At 45.3% G+C, this 16218-nt stretch overlaps 1 protein-coding gene across 1 annotated transcript in view; it reads right to left on the bottom strand.

Annotated features, from left to right (window-relative positions):
* The window catches only part of CD48 (CD48 molecule), a 28044-nt gene extending 16176 nt beyond the window's left edge, over window positions 1-11868 (bottom strand). The window contains exon 1 of the mRNA XM_044266690.1: window positions 11243-11868. Within this exon, the coding sequence (XP_044122625.1) occupies window positions 11243-11324 (82 nt within the window). The 5' untranslated portion in view covers window positions 11325-11868. The remainder of the gene's footprint in view (window positions 1-11242) is intronic.
* Between the last annotated feature and the right edge of the window lie 4350 nt (window positions 11869-16218).

Below are 16218 nucleotides of genomic sequence, written 5' to 3' on the forward strand. Positions count from 1 at the left end.
TGTAAGGCCTATTTAGCCAGAGCAGCCCCACCTCAATTGAACAGCCATTTTTTTGTTTATGCAGTAAACAAATTGTAAATTGACCCTGCCCCCCACCCCAGGAGAACTTACTTAAAAGCAAGTCTGGGAAACCAGTCCCAGGTAACAAAGCCCAAATACAAGGGTGGGTCAGGTCAGGTGGAGATAATGGCCCGAATGCAGGGATGAGTCGGGTCAGGTGGAGACATCCAAATCATAAAGTGCGCATACTGTCTCCCTAGCTACCAAAGAGTGTGGGCCCCACCTTCTGGGCGCCTTTTGGGTGCCAATTCTGACCAAGGTGATAGGCTAGTTCAAATAACTATTATGGGGTGAATTGTAGTTCAATTGGCCACCCGTGTGTGACCTAGCATGACTGTGTAGCTTTCTCTGTGTATTACAATCTCATTGGCCACCTGTGTGTGGCCAGGCTCAACCACATGGCCTTTGCTCTATAAAAGTTGGTCTGTGAGGCAGGGAGGGTCGCCCTCTCTGTAAGGTGCGGCCCCAACTGGTCTGTTTGATGGTCAGTTTGATTCTTGATGCTTGGCATGAAATAAAGCTTTGCTTGACATTCGCTTTGTGTCAGTCTCACTCCTTTGACCATGGACCCATTATTGGGGGACCCAACATTGGGGGCTCATCCGGGATTAAACGAGGAGAACTGAGCCAGCATCAGAATTTCTGGGAAAAGCCTCTGGAGGTAAAATCCTGGGATCCTGTCTGTCTGTCTGGTTGAGGAGCTCCAGGGTATGGCCCACCGGGGAGAAACTGGATGCAGCCATGCTCCCCAGGGCTGGAGTGGATGCAGGGACACTCCTTCCCTCCACTGGTAGATCATCAGGGGGTTCGAGTCTCCCTAGGTGGTCAGGAGATCAAGAAAGTCCCCACCGGTGGCAGGTTCTGGGTAAGAACCGCTGGGCCTGCGGTTTTCTTTGTCTTGTCTTTTTGTCGTCTGCTGTGCTGTTTGTTGTGTTTGAAGGAATGGGGTAAGCAAAGAGTAAGGGGACTCTGACTTTTAATGGCTATAACTGGAACTAACTGTGGTTAGTCTAACTCGAGACAGAGACTTTAAGGAATATTCCCAAGGAGCTGCCGAAACTCCCTTTGTTTTGGGGACATTCCTTGCCTTCTCTGGCCCGATGTGGACTTCCTAGCCCCTCCCCCTTGCTGGAAGGAAAGCATGGTGTCTGCTCCTCTCTTGGAGCTGATGAGCCCTAGAACTGGGAAACCTTTCTATGCCTTCTGGTGGCACTTTCTTCTATTCTTCACTGTTGGGAAATAAGAAGAGCACCCCCTGGACCTAACACCCCCCACTCTGGATCTTCCTACCTGGGTCTCAGGTAAACATTCAAAGCAGAGTGGACCCAGGTGGAACGTAAATCAGTATTTGAACTAAGTTAAGTTTGTTGGGTTAATTAGGATGAACATGTCTTTTGAGTTAACAGTAGTAAATGTGAAACTTCAGAGTTTTTACTTAAGGTCTATTAAACTCAAGTTATTTATGTTAAAATCTGTGTTAAAATCTCTTAACAAAGAGATGAATAAACTGATGGTTAATTGTCTGTCTCAAAGTTTTAATGGGTAATTGTTAAAGTAGCTTTCAAAGTCTTTGGTAACCTGAAACTTTAAACCAAATGCGATACAGGGGCGCCTGGGTGGCTCAGTGGGTTAAGCCGCTGCATTCGGCTCGGGTCATGATCTCAGGGTCCTGGGATCGAGTGCCGCGTCGGGCTCTCTGCTCAGCAGGGAGCCTGCTTCTCTCTCTCTCTCTGCCTGCCTCTCCATCTACTTGTGATTTCTCTCTGTCAAATAAATAAATAAAATCTTACAAAAAAAAAAAAACCAAATGCGATACAATGCTAGAGCACTTGTTGTTAGAACTAGGTTTGTGCTTTTGAAATCTGTTGGTAAACATCTTTTGTGCTTAACTGAATTCTGTTGTAACAGCTCATGATTGGTTAATAGTCATCATTAGAGATTGAGGTGTTTCCAAGAAAATGTAAATGGTTTTCTCTTAGCCCACCCAGACTCAGAAGGCTTTTCCTTGATACGCTAAGTTACTCAGGGAGTACTGCTAAGCCGATGATAAGCCTTGGGTTACATTTGGGTAAATGCTGTAACTACTCTAGAGGTTCTATACATTTCCTAAAGTTTTAATGTTTTGATAAGGGTCATCGCTTGATATTTAACCATATCTATTCTGAGTTTTTATCATTTGTAATTGTTTTAATTCTCTTGTAAGATGAATTCTGCCCTAAAGGAAATTCATATGGGAGACTTTCAGGACAAATACAGGTCTTTGATATGTTAAAATCCTGGAACTGAAATGGGTAAGAATTTATAGAAGTAAGAGCTGCATTCGGACTAAACCAGAATCAGTAACATGGGACTAGATGAACTGAAAGGTTGTAATGTTGTGTCTCTTAATGTTTTGTCTTATTTTAAACATGACTGGTTCTGTAATGTTTTCTCAGACTAGGGAAACTTTTTCTTAAGTTATCTGTAACTTACAGAGATTTAAAAGTATTCATTTGTGATACTCTATGTGGAAAACCCAAAAGACTCCACTCCAAAACTGCTAGAACTTGTACAGGAATTCAGTAAAGTGTCAGCATATAAGATCAATGCACAGAAATCAGTTGCATTTCTCTACACCAACAACAAGACAGAAGAAAGAGAAATTAAGGAGTCAACCCCATTTACAATTGCACCCCAAACCATAAGATACCTAGGAATAAACCTAACCAAAGAGGCTAAGAATCTATACTCAGAAAATTATAAAGTACTCATGAAAGAAATTGAGAAGACACAAAGAAATGGAAAAATGTTCCATGCTCCTGGATTGGAAGAATAAATATTGTGAAAATGTCTATGCTACCTAAAGCAATCTACACATTTAATGCAATTCCTATCAAAGTACCATCCATCTTTTTCAAAGAAATGGACCAAATAATTTTAAAATTTATATGGAACCAGAAAAGACCTCAAATAGCCAAAGGAATATTGAAAAAGAAAGCCAAAGTTGGTGGCATCACAATTCCGGACTTCAAGCTCTATTACAAAGCTGTCATCATCAAGACAGCATGGTACTGGCACAAAAACAGACACATAGATCAATGGAACAGAATAGAGAGCCCAGAAATAGACCCTCAACTCTATGGTCAACTAATCTTTGACAAAGCAGGAAAGAATGTCCAACGGAAAAAAGACAGCCTCTTTAATAAATGGTGTTGGGAAAATTGGACAGCCACGTGCAGAAAAATGGAATTGGACCATTTCCTTACACCACACACAAAAATAGACTCAAAATGGATGAAGGACCTCAATGTGAGAAAGGAATCCATCAAAATCCTTGAGGAGAACACAGGCAGCAACCTCTTCGACCTCAGCCGCAGCAACATCTTCCTAGGAACATCGCCAAAGGCAAGGGAAGCAAAGGCAAAAATGAACTATTGGGATTTCATCAAGATCAAAAGCTTTTGCACAGCAAAGGAAACAGTTAACAAAATCAAAAGACAACTGACAGAATGGGAGAAGATATTTGCAAACGACATATCAGATAAAGGACTGGTGTCCAAAATCTATAAAGAACTTAACAAACTCAACACCCAAAGAACAAATAATCCAATCAAGAAATGGGCAGAGGACATGAACAGACGTTTCTGCAAAGAAGACATCCAGATGGCCAACAGACACATGAAAAAGTGCTCCATATCACTCGGTATCAGGGAAATACAAATCAAAACCACAATGAGATATCACCTCACACCAGTCAGAATGGCTAAAATCAACAAGTCAGGAAATGACAGATGCTGGCGAGGATGCGGAGAAAGGGGAACCCTCCTACACTGTTGGTGGGAATGCAAGCTGGTGCAACCACTCTGGAAAACAGCATGGAGGTTCCTCAAAATGTTGAAAATAGAACTGCCCTATGACCCAGCAATTGCACTACTGGGTATTTACCCTAAAGATACAAACGTAGTGATCCAAAGGGGCACGTGCACCCGAATGTTTATAGCAGCAATGTCCACAATAGCCAAACTATGGAAAGAACCTAGATGTCCATCAACAGATGAATGGATCAAGAAGATGTGGTATATATACACAATGGAATACTATGCATCCATCAAAAGAAACGAAATCTTGCCATTTGCGACAACATGGATGGAACTAGAGCATATCATGCTTAGCGAAATAAGTCAAGCGGAGAAAGACAACTATCATATGATCTCCCTGATATGAGGAAGTGGTGAAGCAACATGGGGGCTTAAGTGGGTAGGAGAAGAATCCATGAAACAAGATGGGATAGGGAGGGAGACAAGCCATAAGTGACTCTTAATCTCACGAAACAAACTGTGGGTTGCTGGGGGGAGGGGGTTTGGGAGAAGGGGGTAGGGTTATGGACATTGGGGAGGGTATGTGCTTTTGGGTAAATTGGAAGGGGAGGTGAACCATGAGAGACTATGGACTCTGAAAAACAATCTGAGGGGTTTGAAGTGGCGGGGGTGTGGGAGGTTGGGGTACCAGGTGGTGGGTACTATAGAGGGCACGGCTTGCATGGAGCACTGGGTGTGGTGAAAAAATAATGAATACTGTTTTTCTGAAAATAAATAAATTGGAAAAAAAAAGTATTCATTTGTAAATGAATCAAGGCATTCAACTTTTCTCTCTATCTGAACCCTCCAAAAATCAAAAGGTCTCAGTAAGTATTCTTTGTTCCATGGCAATCAGTCATTTGCATAAGTTCAATAAGAATCTGTTCTCCTGGGCGCCTGGGTGGCTCAGTGGGTTAAGCCGCTGCCTTCGGCTCAGGTCATGATCTTGGGGTCCTGGGATCGAGGCCCGCATCGGGCTCTCTGCTCAGCAGGGAGCCTGCTTCCTCCTCTCTCTCTGCCTGCCTCTCTGCCTGCTTGTGATCTCTCTCTGTCAAATAAATAAATAAAATCTTAAAAAAAAAAAAAAGAATCTGTTCTCCTTGTAACAGGACACCATTGGAAACACTGGTTATTTTACCAAGGCTTTGACTGGAATGTCATATTTGAAAAGACTCAGATATGACCAGACAGCTTAAAGGAACTAAGGTTAACTTTATAAAACCTGGAGCCGTAAAGCCCTTAGAAACTGTTGGCCTGATACCTTGCTTACAGAGTTCCCAGCAGCCTCACCAGGTGAGTAAAGAATGTCACTTCCTGGCAGGATACTTTGGGAACCTCAGGAAGAGGAACTCACCCAAATTGACAGGTATTGCAGGCATGTCTTGTGGCTAGGCTTCTATGTGGCTTGGCTTCTGGCCTGGAGAGGCTACTAAAATTTCAACCTAGAGATTCATTATAAGAAGTTCCAGCAAAGCAGATTCTAAAAGATCTATATGAACACTCGCTGTTCTTGCTGAGCTTATGTAAATAATTAGGCCAAGTTTGTTAAAACTGGACTTGTTTTTCAAATGAATTAGTCCTGATTTGGCTATCTCTAGAAATGAGGGTTTTGAACAAGAAAGAAAGTACAGCTTTGTCAGAGCCACGCCACTTATTTAGGCTTGGATCTCCATGAGGGAGTTCCTTGGGATGGTGGGCTACTGCAGGCTGTGGACACTGCGGTTCATGGAGATGGTGCGACCTCTCTCGAACTGGCTAAGGGTAGAGTGGACAGCTGAGGCAGAAGGAGCATTTCGGGAATTACAAATAGCCTTACTGCCCCGCATTGGCCATCTCAGATGTTACCAAGCTCTTCCACTTGTATGTGGATGAAAAGGCAGGGGTGGCCAAAGGAGTTTGACTCGGTCTCGGGGGCCTTGGCCAAGGCCAGCAGCCTATCTTAGCAAAAAAAAAAAACCTAGATCCAGCAGTGGCTAGGTTTCCCCCCTTGCCTCCGCAGAATTGCTGCCACGCTCTCCTGGTCAAGGATGCAAGTAAATTGACTTTGGGTAAAAATCTCATCTTGACCACCACTCGTGCTATTGAGGGCCTTCTCCAGACTCCACAGACCGGTGGATGACAAATGCCAGAGTGATGGGGTATCAGGCCCTCCTTCTCAACAAACTGAAAGTGACTTTCTCGCCCCTGGCAGTGCTAAATCCAGCCACGTTGCAACCAGAGGAGCTGGCTGACCACCCACACGACTGTGGGAAAGTACTAACCCAGGTCACAGGAATAAGGCCGGATCTCAGAGACACTCCCCTCCCAGATGTGGAGATGACTCAGTTCACAGATGGGAGTAGCTACATGATCAATGGAATGAGGTATGTGGGGGTGCGGTGGTTTCTCCTGAGCAGGAACTCTGGATGACAGCTCTGCTACACGGAACCTTGGCACAAAAAGCGGAGCTGATTGCACTCACCAAGGCACTGCAGATGGCCAAGGGTAAGAACGTCAACATCTATACAGATGGTAGGTTGGGTAGAGGCTTTTTCTGCCAAACATGAGATGGCAGGAGTGGTAGCCAAAAAGCTACTAGAGGTTTGGGTTACCTCTTGAGATCAGGTGAGACAACAGCCCTGCATTTGTGAGTTCAGTCTTGCAGGCATTGGCCAAGGCTGTGGGCACTAACTGGAAAATACATTGTGCCTACCGACTCCAAAGCTCTGGTCAAGTAGAGAGAGAATGAACCAGACTCTAAAAGGGACCTTGACAAAGCTAATTCTGGAGACTGGCAGTGGATGGGTGGATCTTCTCTTTGCTCTCCTCAGGGTGCGATGTGCACCTTACTTAAACAAGGTGACCCCATTTGAAATAATGTTTGGGAGACACCCCCCCCACCCTCTGCTACAAAAGGTTGCCCTAGCAGAAAAGACTGATCGGTCTGTACTCCAGTCACTGCAGGCATTGCAGTCTGTCTTGGAAGGAGCCTTCGCAGAGATCGAACTGCCTACACTGGGACGGAGACGGAGGTGGAGCCACATCCTTGCCAACCCGGGGACTTGGTTTGGCCCACCAAGTGGGAAACTTGGAGCTTGCTGGAAGGGACCCTTTGCTGTCATCCCGACCCACCTCCACGGCAGTGGAAGTTGAGGGCATCGGGGCCTAGATTCACGCAGATCACATCAAACAAGCCAAGGTTGAGGACGCCCTCCAGAGATGGATGCCACTGCTGATGGACCCTGTCCATCGTGGACTGAAGCTAAGACTCAAAAAACAATGAGTTCATTGAGTTCCTTGTTGCTTCTGTTGTTAGGGTATAGGTGGGAGATATAGACAATTGCAAAACAGAGGAAGGCTTGACATACTATTTCTAGGAAAAGGGAGGCTCTGCTTAGCCCTAGGAGAGGAATGCTGTTCCTGGGTAAAACACACTGGAGTCATTAAGGACAATCTGGCAAAATAGGACAAAGAACTGACTGTAAAGTCAAAGACTTGACTAATCTCCAAAGAAAAAGGGGGAATGTAAGGGTCTATTTAGCCAGATTGGCCCCACCTCTGTTGAACAGCCATTTTTTTGTTTATGCAGTAAAACTTAAATTGACCCTGCCCCCCCCACCCTAGGGGAACTTACTTAAAAGCAAGTCCAGGAAACTGGGAAACCAGTCCCAGGTAACAAAGCCCAAATACAAGGGTGGGTCAGGTCAGGTGGAGATAATGGCCCGAATGCAGGGATGAGTCGGGTCAGGTGGAGACATCCAATCAGTAAAGTGCGCATACTGTCTCCCTAGCTACCAAGGAGTGTGGGCCCCACCTTCTGGGCGCCTTTTGGGTGCCAATTCTGACCAAGGTGATAGGCTAGTTCAAATAGCTACTATGGGGTGAATTGTAGTTCAACTGGCCACCCGTGTGTGACCTAGCATGACTGTGTAGCTTTCTCTGTGTATTACAATCTCATTGGCCACCTGTGTGTGGCCAGGCTCAACCACATGGCCTTTGCTCTATAAAAGTTGGTCTGTGAGGCAGGGAGGGTCACCCTCTCTGTAAGGTGCGGCCCCGACCAGTCTGTTTGATGGTTGGTTTGATTCTTGATGCTTGGCGCGAAATAAAGCTTTGCTTGACCTTTGCTATGTATCAGTCTCGCTCCTTTGACCATGGACCCATTATTGGGGGACCCAACAGTAGGAAGTGACCATATTATCTAGTGCAGGCTTATGCTCAGTGTCTGCTGTAATTCTTGTTCATTATGATGACCATTGATGAGTTTTTAAAAGAAGAGTAAAATAAACAGGTCACCATTTGAGAAAATTTATACCAATGGCAGTATGGTAAATACTAGACAGAGAGAAGAACTGAGTTTTAAACTGAGTTTCCTATCCCCCTTTTAAGCAGGATAGGAAACAATTCTAGTAATTAGATGAGAGAAAATAATGTCTTGATTTAGGACAGATGGTTTGATCTGCCAGCAGAAGTGGGTGGAATTAGATATATTTGAGAGACTTTTTGAAGGTATAATTAACAGGACTTACTCACTGGAAATGACAGGCAAGGAAACGGAAGGAGGTAAGGATGGCTTCCAGATTTCTGGCTTCAGTAATTGGACACAGAGATGTCATTTGTTGAGAAAGCAAACAGCAGAGGAACAGCAGATTATAAAAATGTTTTTAAGTCAGTAAATTTTTGATACTCTTTCCATCAAGAGGTGGTATCTCCATCCTCTCTCCTTGGTGATGGCCTCAATGAGTGGGAGACAGCAGAAGTATGACTCACAAGTGAGGTTAGAAAAGACCATGTGATGTCTGCCTACTCTGTCAGGATACTCACCCTAGGAGGTTTGGCTACCATGTAAGAAGATCAGACAAACGGTTAGTGTAGTATGACTCAGCCTAGGCACCAACCATGTGACTGAAGAAACCTCAAAGATGACCTCACGCCCCACCATGATCTGGCCACACACACAGGAGATACTGAGCGTAGTGTGCCCCCTCATTCATGTGCAAAATAAGTGATTATTAACTTAAGCTACAGAGATGTGATGGCTTATTTCACAGCAATAGATAGCCAGAACAAAGATGATGAATCAGATTTGGGGCATATGTTTGGAGAATCTGGAGATGTTTTAAAAGCAATTAAAAATTCAGATCTGAGGGTAAGGAGAGAACTTGGGGCTCTGAAGTTTACTTATGTCCTTCCCAGGCCCTTATCTGTCTCAGATTATGTATGTCACATTTTCAAAGCAATTCCACCTTCTTCATTTGATTTGATCCTAATAATAACCTCTTGAAGAAACAGGAATCATAAGGAGCTCCTGGGTGGCTCAGTCATTAAGTGTCTGCCTTCGACTCAGGTCATGATCTCAGGGTCCTGAGATCAAGCCCCGAGTCAGGCTTTTGGGGGAAGCCTGCTTCTCTCTCTCCCACCTCTCCCTGCTTGCATTCTCTTTCTCTCACTATATCTCTCTGTCAATTAAATAAATAAAATATTAAAAAAAGAAAAAGAAAGAAAGAAAGAAATGGGAAGTATATTATTATACCCATTATAGAGTTGAGAAAGCAGAGGTCCAGGAAGCATTTATGATTTATAGAAAATCCCAGAGAAAACAAAGGTTTTCTGACGCAGTACATGCTTCTTCCACTGCACTCTGCTAAGTGCCATGAGCAGGAGGAGAAGATGCCCAGTCATGGAGGGAACCTAAAATCAGAGCACTGAGAGACAAGCCTGAGGAGGGATGAAAGAGGAGATTTAAAAATGCTTCTCAGATTTTTCCACAAAGGCATCCTTTACCAGGGAGGAGAGTACCACTATGACCCCCAGGAAGATCTAAACATAGAGACCGAAAGAAAGGTCTTTGAAGTCTTTCATTCATATACTCAATAATTATTTATTGAGCCCAGGCTAGGTTCCAGGCACTCTGCTAAGTTTAGCACTGTACATGGTCTCTGTCCTCACGGCCTCTCAAGGAGACACTCGAACTAGCAATTCACCGTCATAATCCGGAGGCTTATAAGAGGAAGTCTCATAAAAATGGAAGCCTACAGACGGGGCAGAAGGAGAGGATGGTGCAGTGAATCCTGGGCAGAAGGAAAAACCTAGCCATAACAGAGAAAGCTCCTCCTTCAAGGCAAACAGCAATTAATAAGGGGGAAGCCATAAACTGGGGATGAGATGACCATCTGTGGGCATTATCTATGCATGAAGAGATTTAGACACATGCCCTATGTCTAGAAAAGTCCTGAAATACTCCAGTTCTCTTAGCAGCACTATCTTTCCCAACAGTTGGATTAATATTTCGCATCAGCCCCCACTCGCAAGGCCATATCCGTGTTCCGAGTTGAGTCAGTGCCATGGAGCCCGTACAGCTAGGAATGTCCTGAAGACATCGTGTGTCTAGATGTACACAGTCATCAACCAGACCCGAAGTACTGTCACCCGGAGAGTTCCTACAGCAGTGGTCAACAGGGCATGACTGAGCATGACTGTCTCCTCTTCCCAAAAGTTACTCCATAACTTTATGATGCTGTGTTGGTTCCCCATGCTTGTTCATTTTTACTCTTTTTTTTTCCCCTTAGTGGTGAGCACTAAAGCCTTCGACATGAAAAAGACCTGAGTATCTCTTAAAGGGAGTAGTGAGAAAGGCAATAGCTGAACTCCCACTTCTCAGCTGACGTGAAAAAAAAAAAAAAAAAAAAAAGGTACTGGAAGGTGAACAGCTGTAACAAAACGGAGAGCTCACTCAGTCCCTGGGTACACGAGGGGGACCAGGACAGCCCATGGCAGAGGAATGACCCTCAACGCTGAACAACGAGATGCTGAGAGCTCCTTTGATACTGAGGTGCCTCGGGCTTCTGCTCAGACCCTCATTCAGAGACTCTAGAGAAAGCAATCCTCTCCAGGTTTTCTTTCCTACAGTTTAGGTGTCTCTTTGGGATCATGACAACATCATTTACCTTTGCTCAGGACATAACCCCTTGCATCGACAGAGGTCTGAAGAATGCTTCAGGGAGCACAGCAGACTGAGCAGAGCAGAAAACGTGGCAGCCATCAATGGGCAGCTTCCTCTTATTCAAAATGCAAAACAAAACGAAACATCTTCCCGGACCACAAAGCATGGAACAAAAGCAGAGGGGCCTCCTTCCCCATCTCCCTGAGGTCCTGTTTTTTGTCATGATCCCTTGGGGAAAGAGAGAGGCTGATTTTCCAAGGCTCAGAAAGTTTCCCCAACTCGCCACAGCCCTCCTACCAGCACAGAAGTATCTGCTGCCTGGAGCCCACACTCCCCTGAGGACTAAGCCCCACCCCATAGCCCCTTTCCCACCTCACCCGAGCTTTCAGTGCACAATCACATGCACACAACTTGTGTGCAGTACCTTGAGTGCTGGTTGGCGAGACCAAATGAAACAGCAGGAGAAGTTCCAGAGCCAGACACGGCTTCCTCCTTTGGGAGCACATGTTACTTCCCAGGAACGCTGGAGACAGGTGGGAATCAGGCTAAGAAGAGACCAAGGGCTCCAGAGCCATTGAAGTCACAGTCCAAGGTGAGAGGAAATCTCACTGACCTTTCTGATGCTCAGCAACTCATGGGTGGAGCTTGGAGACAGAAAACAGGAAGGCCCCGTATCTCAGAGCACTACGGAAGCAAAATGAAATTAACTATTTTGTTTGAATATGCGTCGGTTCTGTTTTCTGGAGAGAGGATCCGTAGCTTCTGTTGGATTCTTGGAAGGGTCAGTGCTCAGAAAAGATTGAAGTCCAAAAAAGAGAAGAAAAGATTAAAGTCCCCCGGTAGAGAATATCTAATTTTGGTTTCCCAGGCAGGAGTCACCCTGATTAATGCAGAACTTAAAATTGGAAGGTACCCACCGAGCCTGCAGGGGATTTGTGGCCTGAGCCAACCCCAAATCATGAGAGGAATAGGTCATATACAAGTGTCTTTCAGAGCAGAAAATCTAGGAAATCAAATCTCCCATGCCCTAAGTCCCACCCTTGGGCTCCTCCTCCTTCATGATAAAGTCACTGCTACTGGCCGAGCTACTGAACATTAACAGAAAAAGCAAGATTACTTGGCCCAGAAGAATGGATTTCCCAGCCTTGTGGTCTAAGAAATTTCAGGCCCATCCCTCTTGAATCTAAATGAATTATTTGCCCACCCAGGACACTTTGGGGACCCATAAGGCAAGACACAGTCTCTAATACAGCATATTCGTAGCTGTTTTCAAATTGGAGACATTTCTAATTTGACATAGAGGAGCCCAGTAAAGACACTGCTCTCTTCAACCTCTGAACTCCTGTCATAGTAGATACCCTTCCCAAAAGGACCAGCATGGGGAAACTGAGTCAGTTCAGTGCCTTAAATTGCACTTGACACCCCATTCATTCGAACACATTGGAGCCCCGGGAGGTGAGAACGGCAGGCATCATTGCCTTCACTTTTTAACTGAATCTCAGAGTCAGACCGAGGTTCTGCTCCAATCCACCCCAGTCTTCAGCTCTCCCCGCAGCGTGGTCTACTGTAAATCTTTGGACTAGAAGAGAAGACAAGACAGGACTAGAATGAGCTAAGCTGAGATGCAGTTAGCTTGGGAAGATTTTATTTTTTATTTATTTTTTAAAAAGATTTTATCTATGTATTTGACAGACAGAGATCACAAGGAGGCAGAGAGGCAGGCAGAGAGGGGGAAGCAGGCTCCCCGCAGAGCAGAGAGCCCGATGTGGGGCTCCATCCCAGGACCCTGAGATCATGGCCTGAGCCGAAGGCAGAGGCTCTAACCCACTGAGCCACCCAGGCTTGGGAAGGTTTTAAAGAAAGCAAAAACCAGAAGCTGAGGAGGAGGAAGAAGCAGAGTCACAAGGGCAGAGAAAGAGGAAAGGAAGTGAAGTCAACTGTGGGTGGGCTTTACTCAGACCTTGACTCCTCCGGGGAGTTTTCAAAATGGTTTCGGGAGGGTTGCGGCCCGTGAAACCTTCCTGTGCAGGGAAGGCTTCGAGGTTAGCCGCCCGGAGTGTAACAAAACCTATTTCCCACCAAAGCAGGAAGGGACGATACTCTCGCTGGCTGGTCTCTCTCTCTGGCTCCTGTAGGGGGCAGCGCGACACTGCAGGTCAGACACACCCCTGGGAGCCTCAAAGAGCCCGACCGCGGGTCCATACCCTGGAGGCAGGCCTAACCTTTAAGAGTTGAGCAGAAGAAAAGGACGCTAAGGAGGAAAATGAGAAGCAGCATCCGACGTCTAGGAGAAAGTGAGGTTTCAAAAAACTGGATCCAGAGTAGCAGAAAGTTACTTTTTTTTTTTCTTTTTTTAATTTATATTTGCATTTCTTTTATGCAGAATTTACTCCCGGGCCATGAACTTTTGTTTCTTCAGTTTCTTGTGGGATATCTTTTCCTTTGGTGCAACCCCCTCTTCTGATGTAAGAGCAATCTGCTCTTTTCCAGTAAGGATCACCTCTATGTGGCAGGGAGAGCTCAGGTAGGGGTGAGTTCCACCACGAGCCCTCTAAGTTCTGGGCCACATCTTGAGGACTTTGTTCGCCTGGATGTGCTCAATGACCAGAGAATCTACATCTCAACCCTTAAATTCAGCACTATGCTTTTTTTTTTTTTTAATTTTATTTATTTGACAGAAAGATCACAGGTAGGCAGAGAGGCAGGCAGGGGGGCGGGAAGGAGGCTCCCCATTAAACAGAAAGCCCAATGCTGGGCTCGATCCCAGGACCCTGAGATCATGACCCGAGCCGAAGGCAGAGGCTTAACCCACTGAGCCCCCCAGGCGCCCAGCACTATGCATTTTTAAGCGTGTGCAGTAAAAATTCAGCCCTCTTCTTGGGCCACCAACCCTGTGTCCAGCCCCGCTGTCTGGCCTGGGCGCACTTCCCAACTCCACCACTGTAGTGACAGAGTGACACACATTAATTCTGCAAAGTGACATCCTTCAGATTCATGGTGGCTTTTTAGATTTGCATACCCCTGATGGCCCTGGCAGTTTCTTGGGTGCTCTTTTAGTGAATCAAGATGTGAACCTCTTGATTTTCATGATTTTTGTAGGGTTTTCTGGGTCAAGTGACTAACAAACATTTTCAGAGTTCACCTCAGGCTGCTCGGAGGGAAAAGCCGTCCATTGCATTTAGTAACTGTGTGGTCAGTCATGACCTTAATCTTCCTAAGAGCCGTTTTGTGGAAGCAGAAACCAGAGCCTCCCCTCCCCTTCTCCTTTCTCCTCCCTCCCTGTATCAACGAGGTATGTCTTGAGCTCTACATCATTTCTGAAGACATAGAAATGAAAGCTACACTGTTGCCTGCTCTTATGTGGCTCACAGTCTTATTAAAATGCGGAATTATGGGGCCGCGTGGAAGGACCACCCAACACAAATGCTGCGGTGGTGGGAGGCTGCTGGGAAACAGTGAATAGGTGTGACTCCTTTGAAGAGTAAGGAAAGTGTGTTACGTTATGGAAGATGAACATGGTAATATCTGAGAAGCCAGAGAACAGGCTAGTTCAGGAAACTGAGGATATTTTGCGTGGCTAAATTCAAAGGAAAGCAAAAGAAACCAACCAGCTCCAGCCCGAAGGCGTTGGTGTATGCCCTTACGAGTTTGGATTTCCGCTGATCCCTTTTAAGGGGAGGTAAATAAAGGACTTTTTTTTTTTTTTAAGATTTTATTTATTTATTTGAGAGAAAGAGAACATGCAGGATTGGGGGCAGAGGCAGAGGGAAAGAGAAAAGCAGCCTCCCCGCGAGCAGGGAGCCACATGCAGACCAATCCCAGGACTCTGGCATCAGGACCCAAGCCAAAGGGAGAAACTTACTCAACGGAGCCACTCAGGCACCCCAAGTGAAGGATTTTGAGCAGATCGGTGATAGGCTTCATTCCCCAGGCTAGAAAGAAAGTTGATGAAGAGAAGGATGAGACTAGAATCATGCAGATGCTACAAGAATCCAGCTACACAGTAACGAAGGCTCAGCAGCAGCAACGGTGGAGAGGCGGCAGGAGGAGTCAGGATCAGCAGGCCTCCATACTTGGCTTTGTGGGGGGTGGGGTGATGAGAAAAAGAAAAGCCTCCTTGCTGACTTGGGTGGCCAGATCAGTGGGTGGGGACATGAGGGATAATCTCAGTTTGGGATATGTTCAGTTTAAGATGTCTGAGGGCTCCTGGGTGGCTCAGTCGCTAAGTGTCTGCCTTCAGCTCAGGTCATGGTCCCAGGTTCTGGGGTTCGAGCCCCACATCAGGCTCCCTGCTCAGCAGGAAGCCTGCTTCTCCCTCTCCAGCTCCCCCCTGCTTGTGTTCCCTCTTTCTCTGTGTCTCTCTCTGTCAGATAAATAAATAAATAACATCTTTAAAAAAAAAAAAAAGAGGTGTAGAAACTGGAATGTACAATAGACATGTGAGACATAGTAATAATTCTTTCACCGCTGCCCACTTAGAAGTGACTCTCAGAAACTGGGGCAGTTACAGGAAAGCACAGCCACAGAGGCAAAGCTCACTGATCTAACAGGGCATGGCAATCAGCAGAGTCTGAGCTTGTGAGCAGTCAGCAGGGGAACCAGGGCCCACAGAGGAAATGCATGTCCTCCCAGCTTCCCACACTGGGCTTGAGAACTGGGGTGTGTAGCTCTGCTCTGCCAACGGGAGTGTAGACTCCATGGCTATACCACAGAGAAGCCAGCAGCCAATGAGAAAGGAATATTCTCATTGGACTACAGCTGGTTTCAAGGAAGTCTCAAAGTATTAATGTGCATTTCCAGGGAAGTTTTAATACTGATTTAAATATTTCAGAGTGAGTTGGAAAAGCATTCAACTGAAGATGTGCAAAAATTTGGTCAAATTACGATGAAAGTATATTAGTGAGAAAGATACCAAAAAGTTCCTGTATATTTTTTAGCTTAAAATTTATAGTTCTCTATTTCACATTTTAATGTCATGCTTAGTTATTTTACAAAGAAAAAAATGTAAATGATAATTGAGTGCAAAATCACATCATAAGAAAAGTGACTGCTGTTCTTACTATATGGCTATTTTGCCTAATATATTCTAATTATTGGTGTTTTAAAAAGGAAATAACTATCGAAAGAGATATTTTTAAGTTAGATGAGTTGTAACTGTTATGGTTTAGACCAAGAAACGTTTCTCACTTTGAGATGACACAGATTTCCCCCTGGAAATACAAGAACATTATTTTCCTTGCAAATTTTCTTTCATCCCCTAGAGTTTTTGAATCTACCCCCCCCACCCCATATTCTGCTCTGCCACCATATCAATCTCACAGGAAATGGGATCCTGAGACCCTAAGAAATCCCATCCCTTTTCTGCTCCCAATTTTCCTCTCCAAATAGAAAAAGAAGGAA

Source organism: Neovison vison, chromosome 10 (genome assembly GCF_020171115.1).
Source record: "Neovison vison isolate M4711 chromosome 10, ASM_NN_V1, whole genome shotgun sequence".
Taxonomy (NCBI): Eukaryota; Metazoa; Chordata; class Mammalia; order Carnivora; family Mustelidae; genus Neogale; species Neogale vison.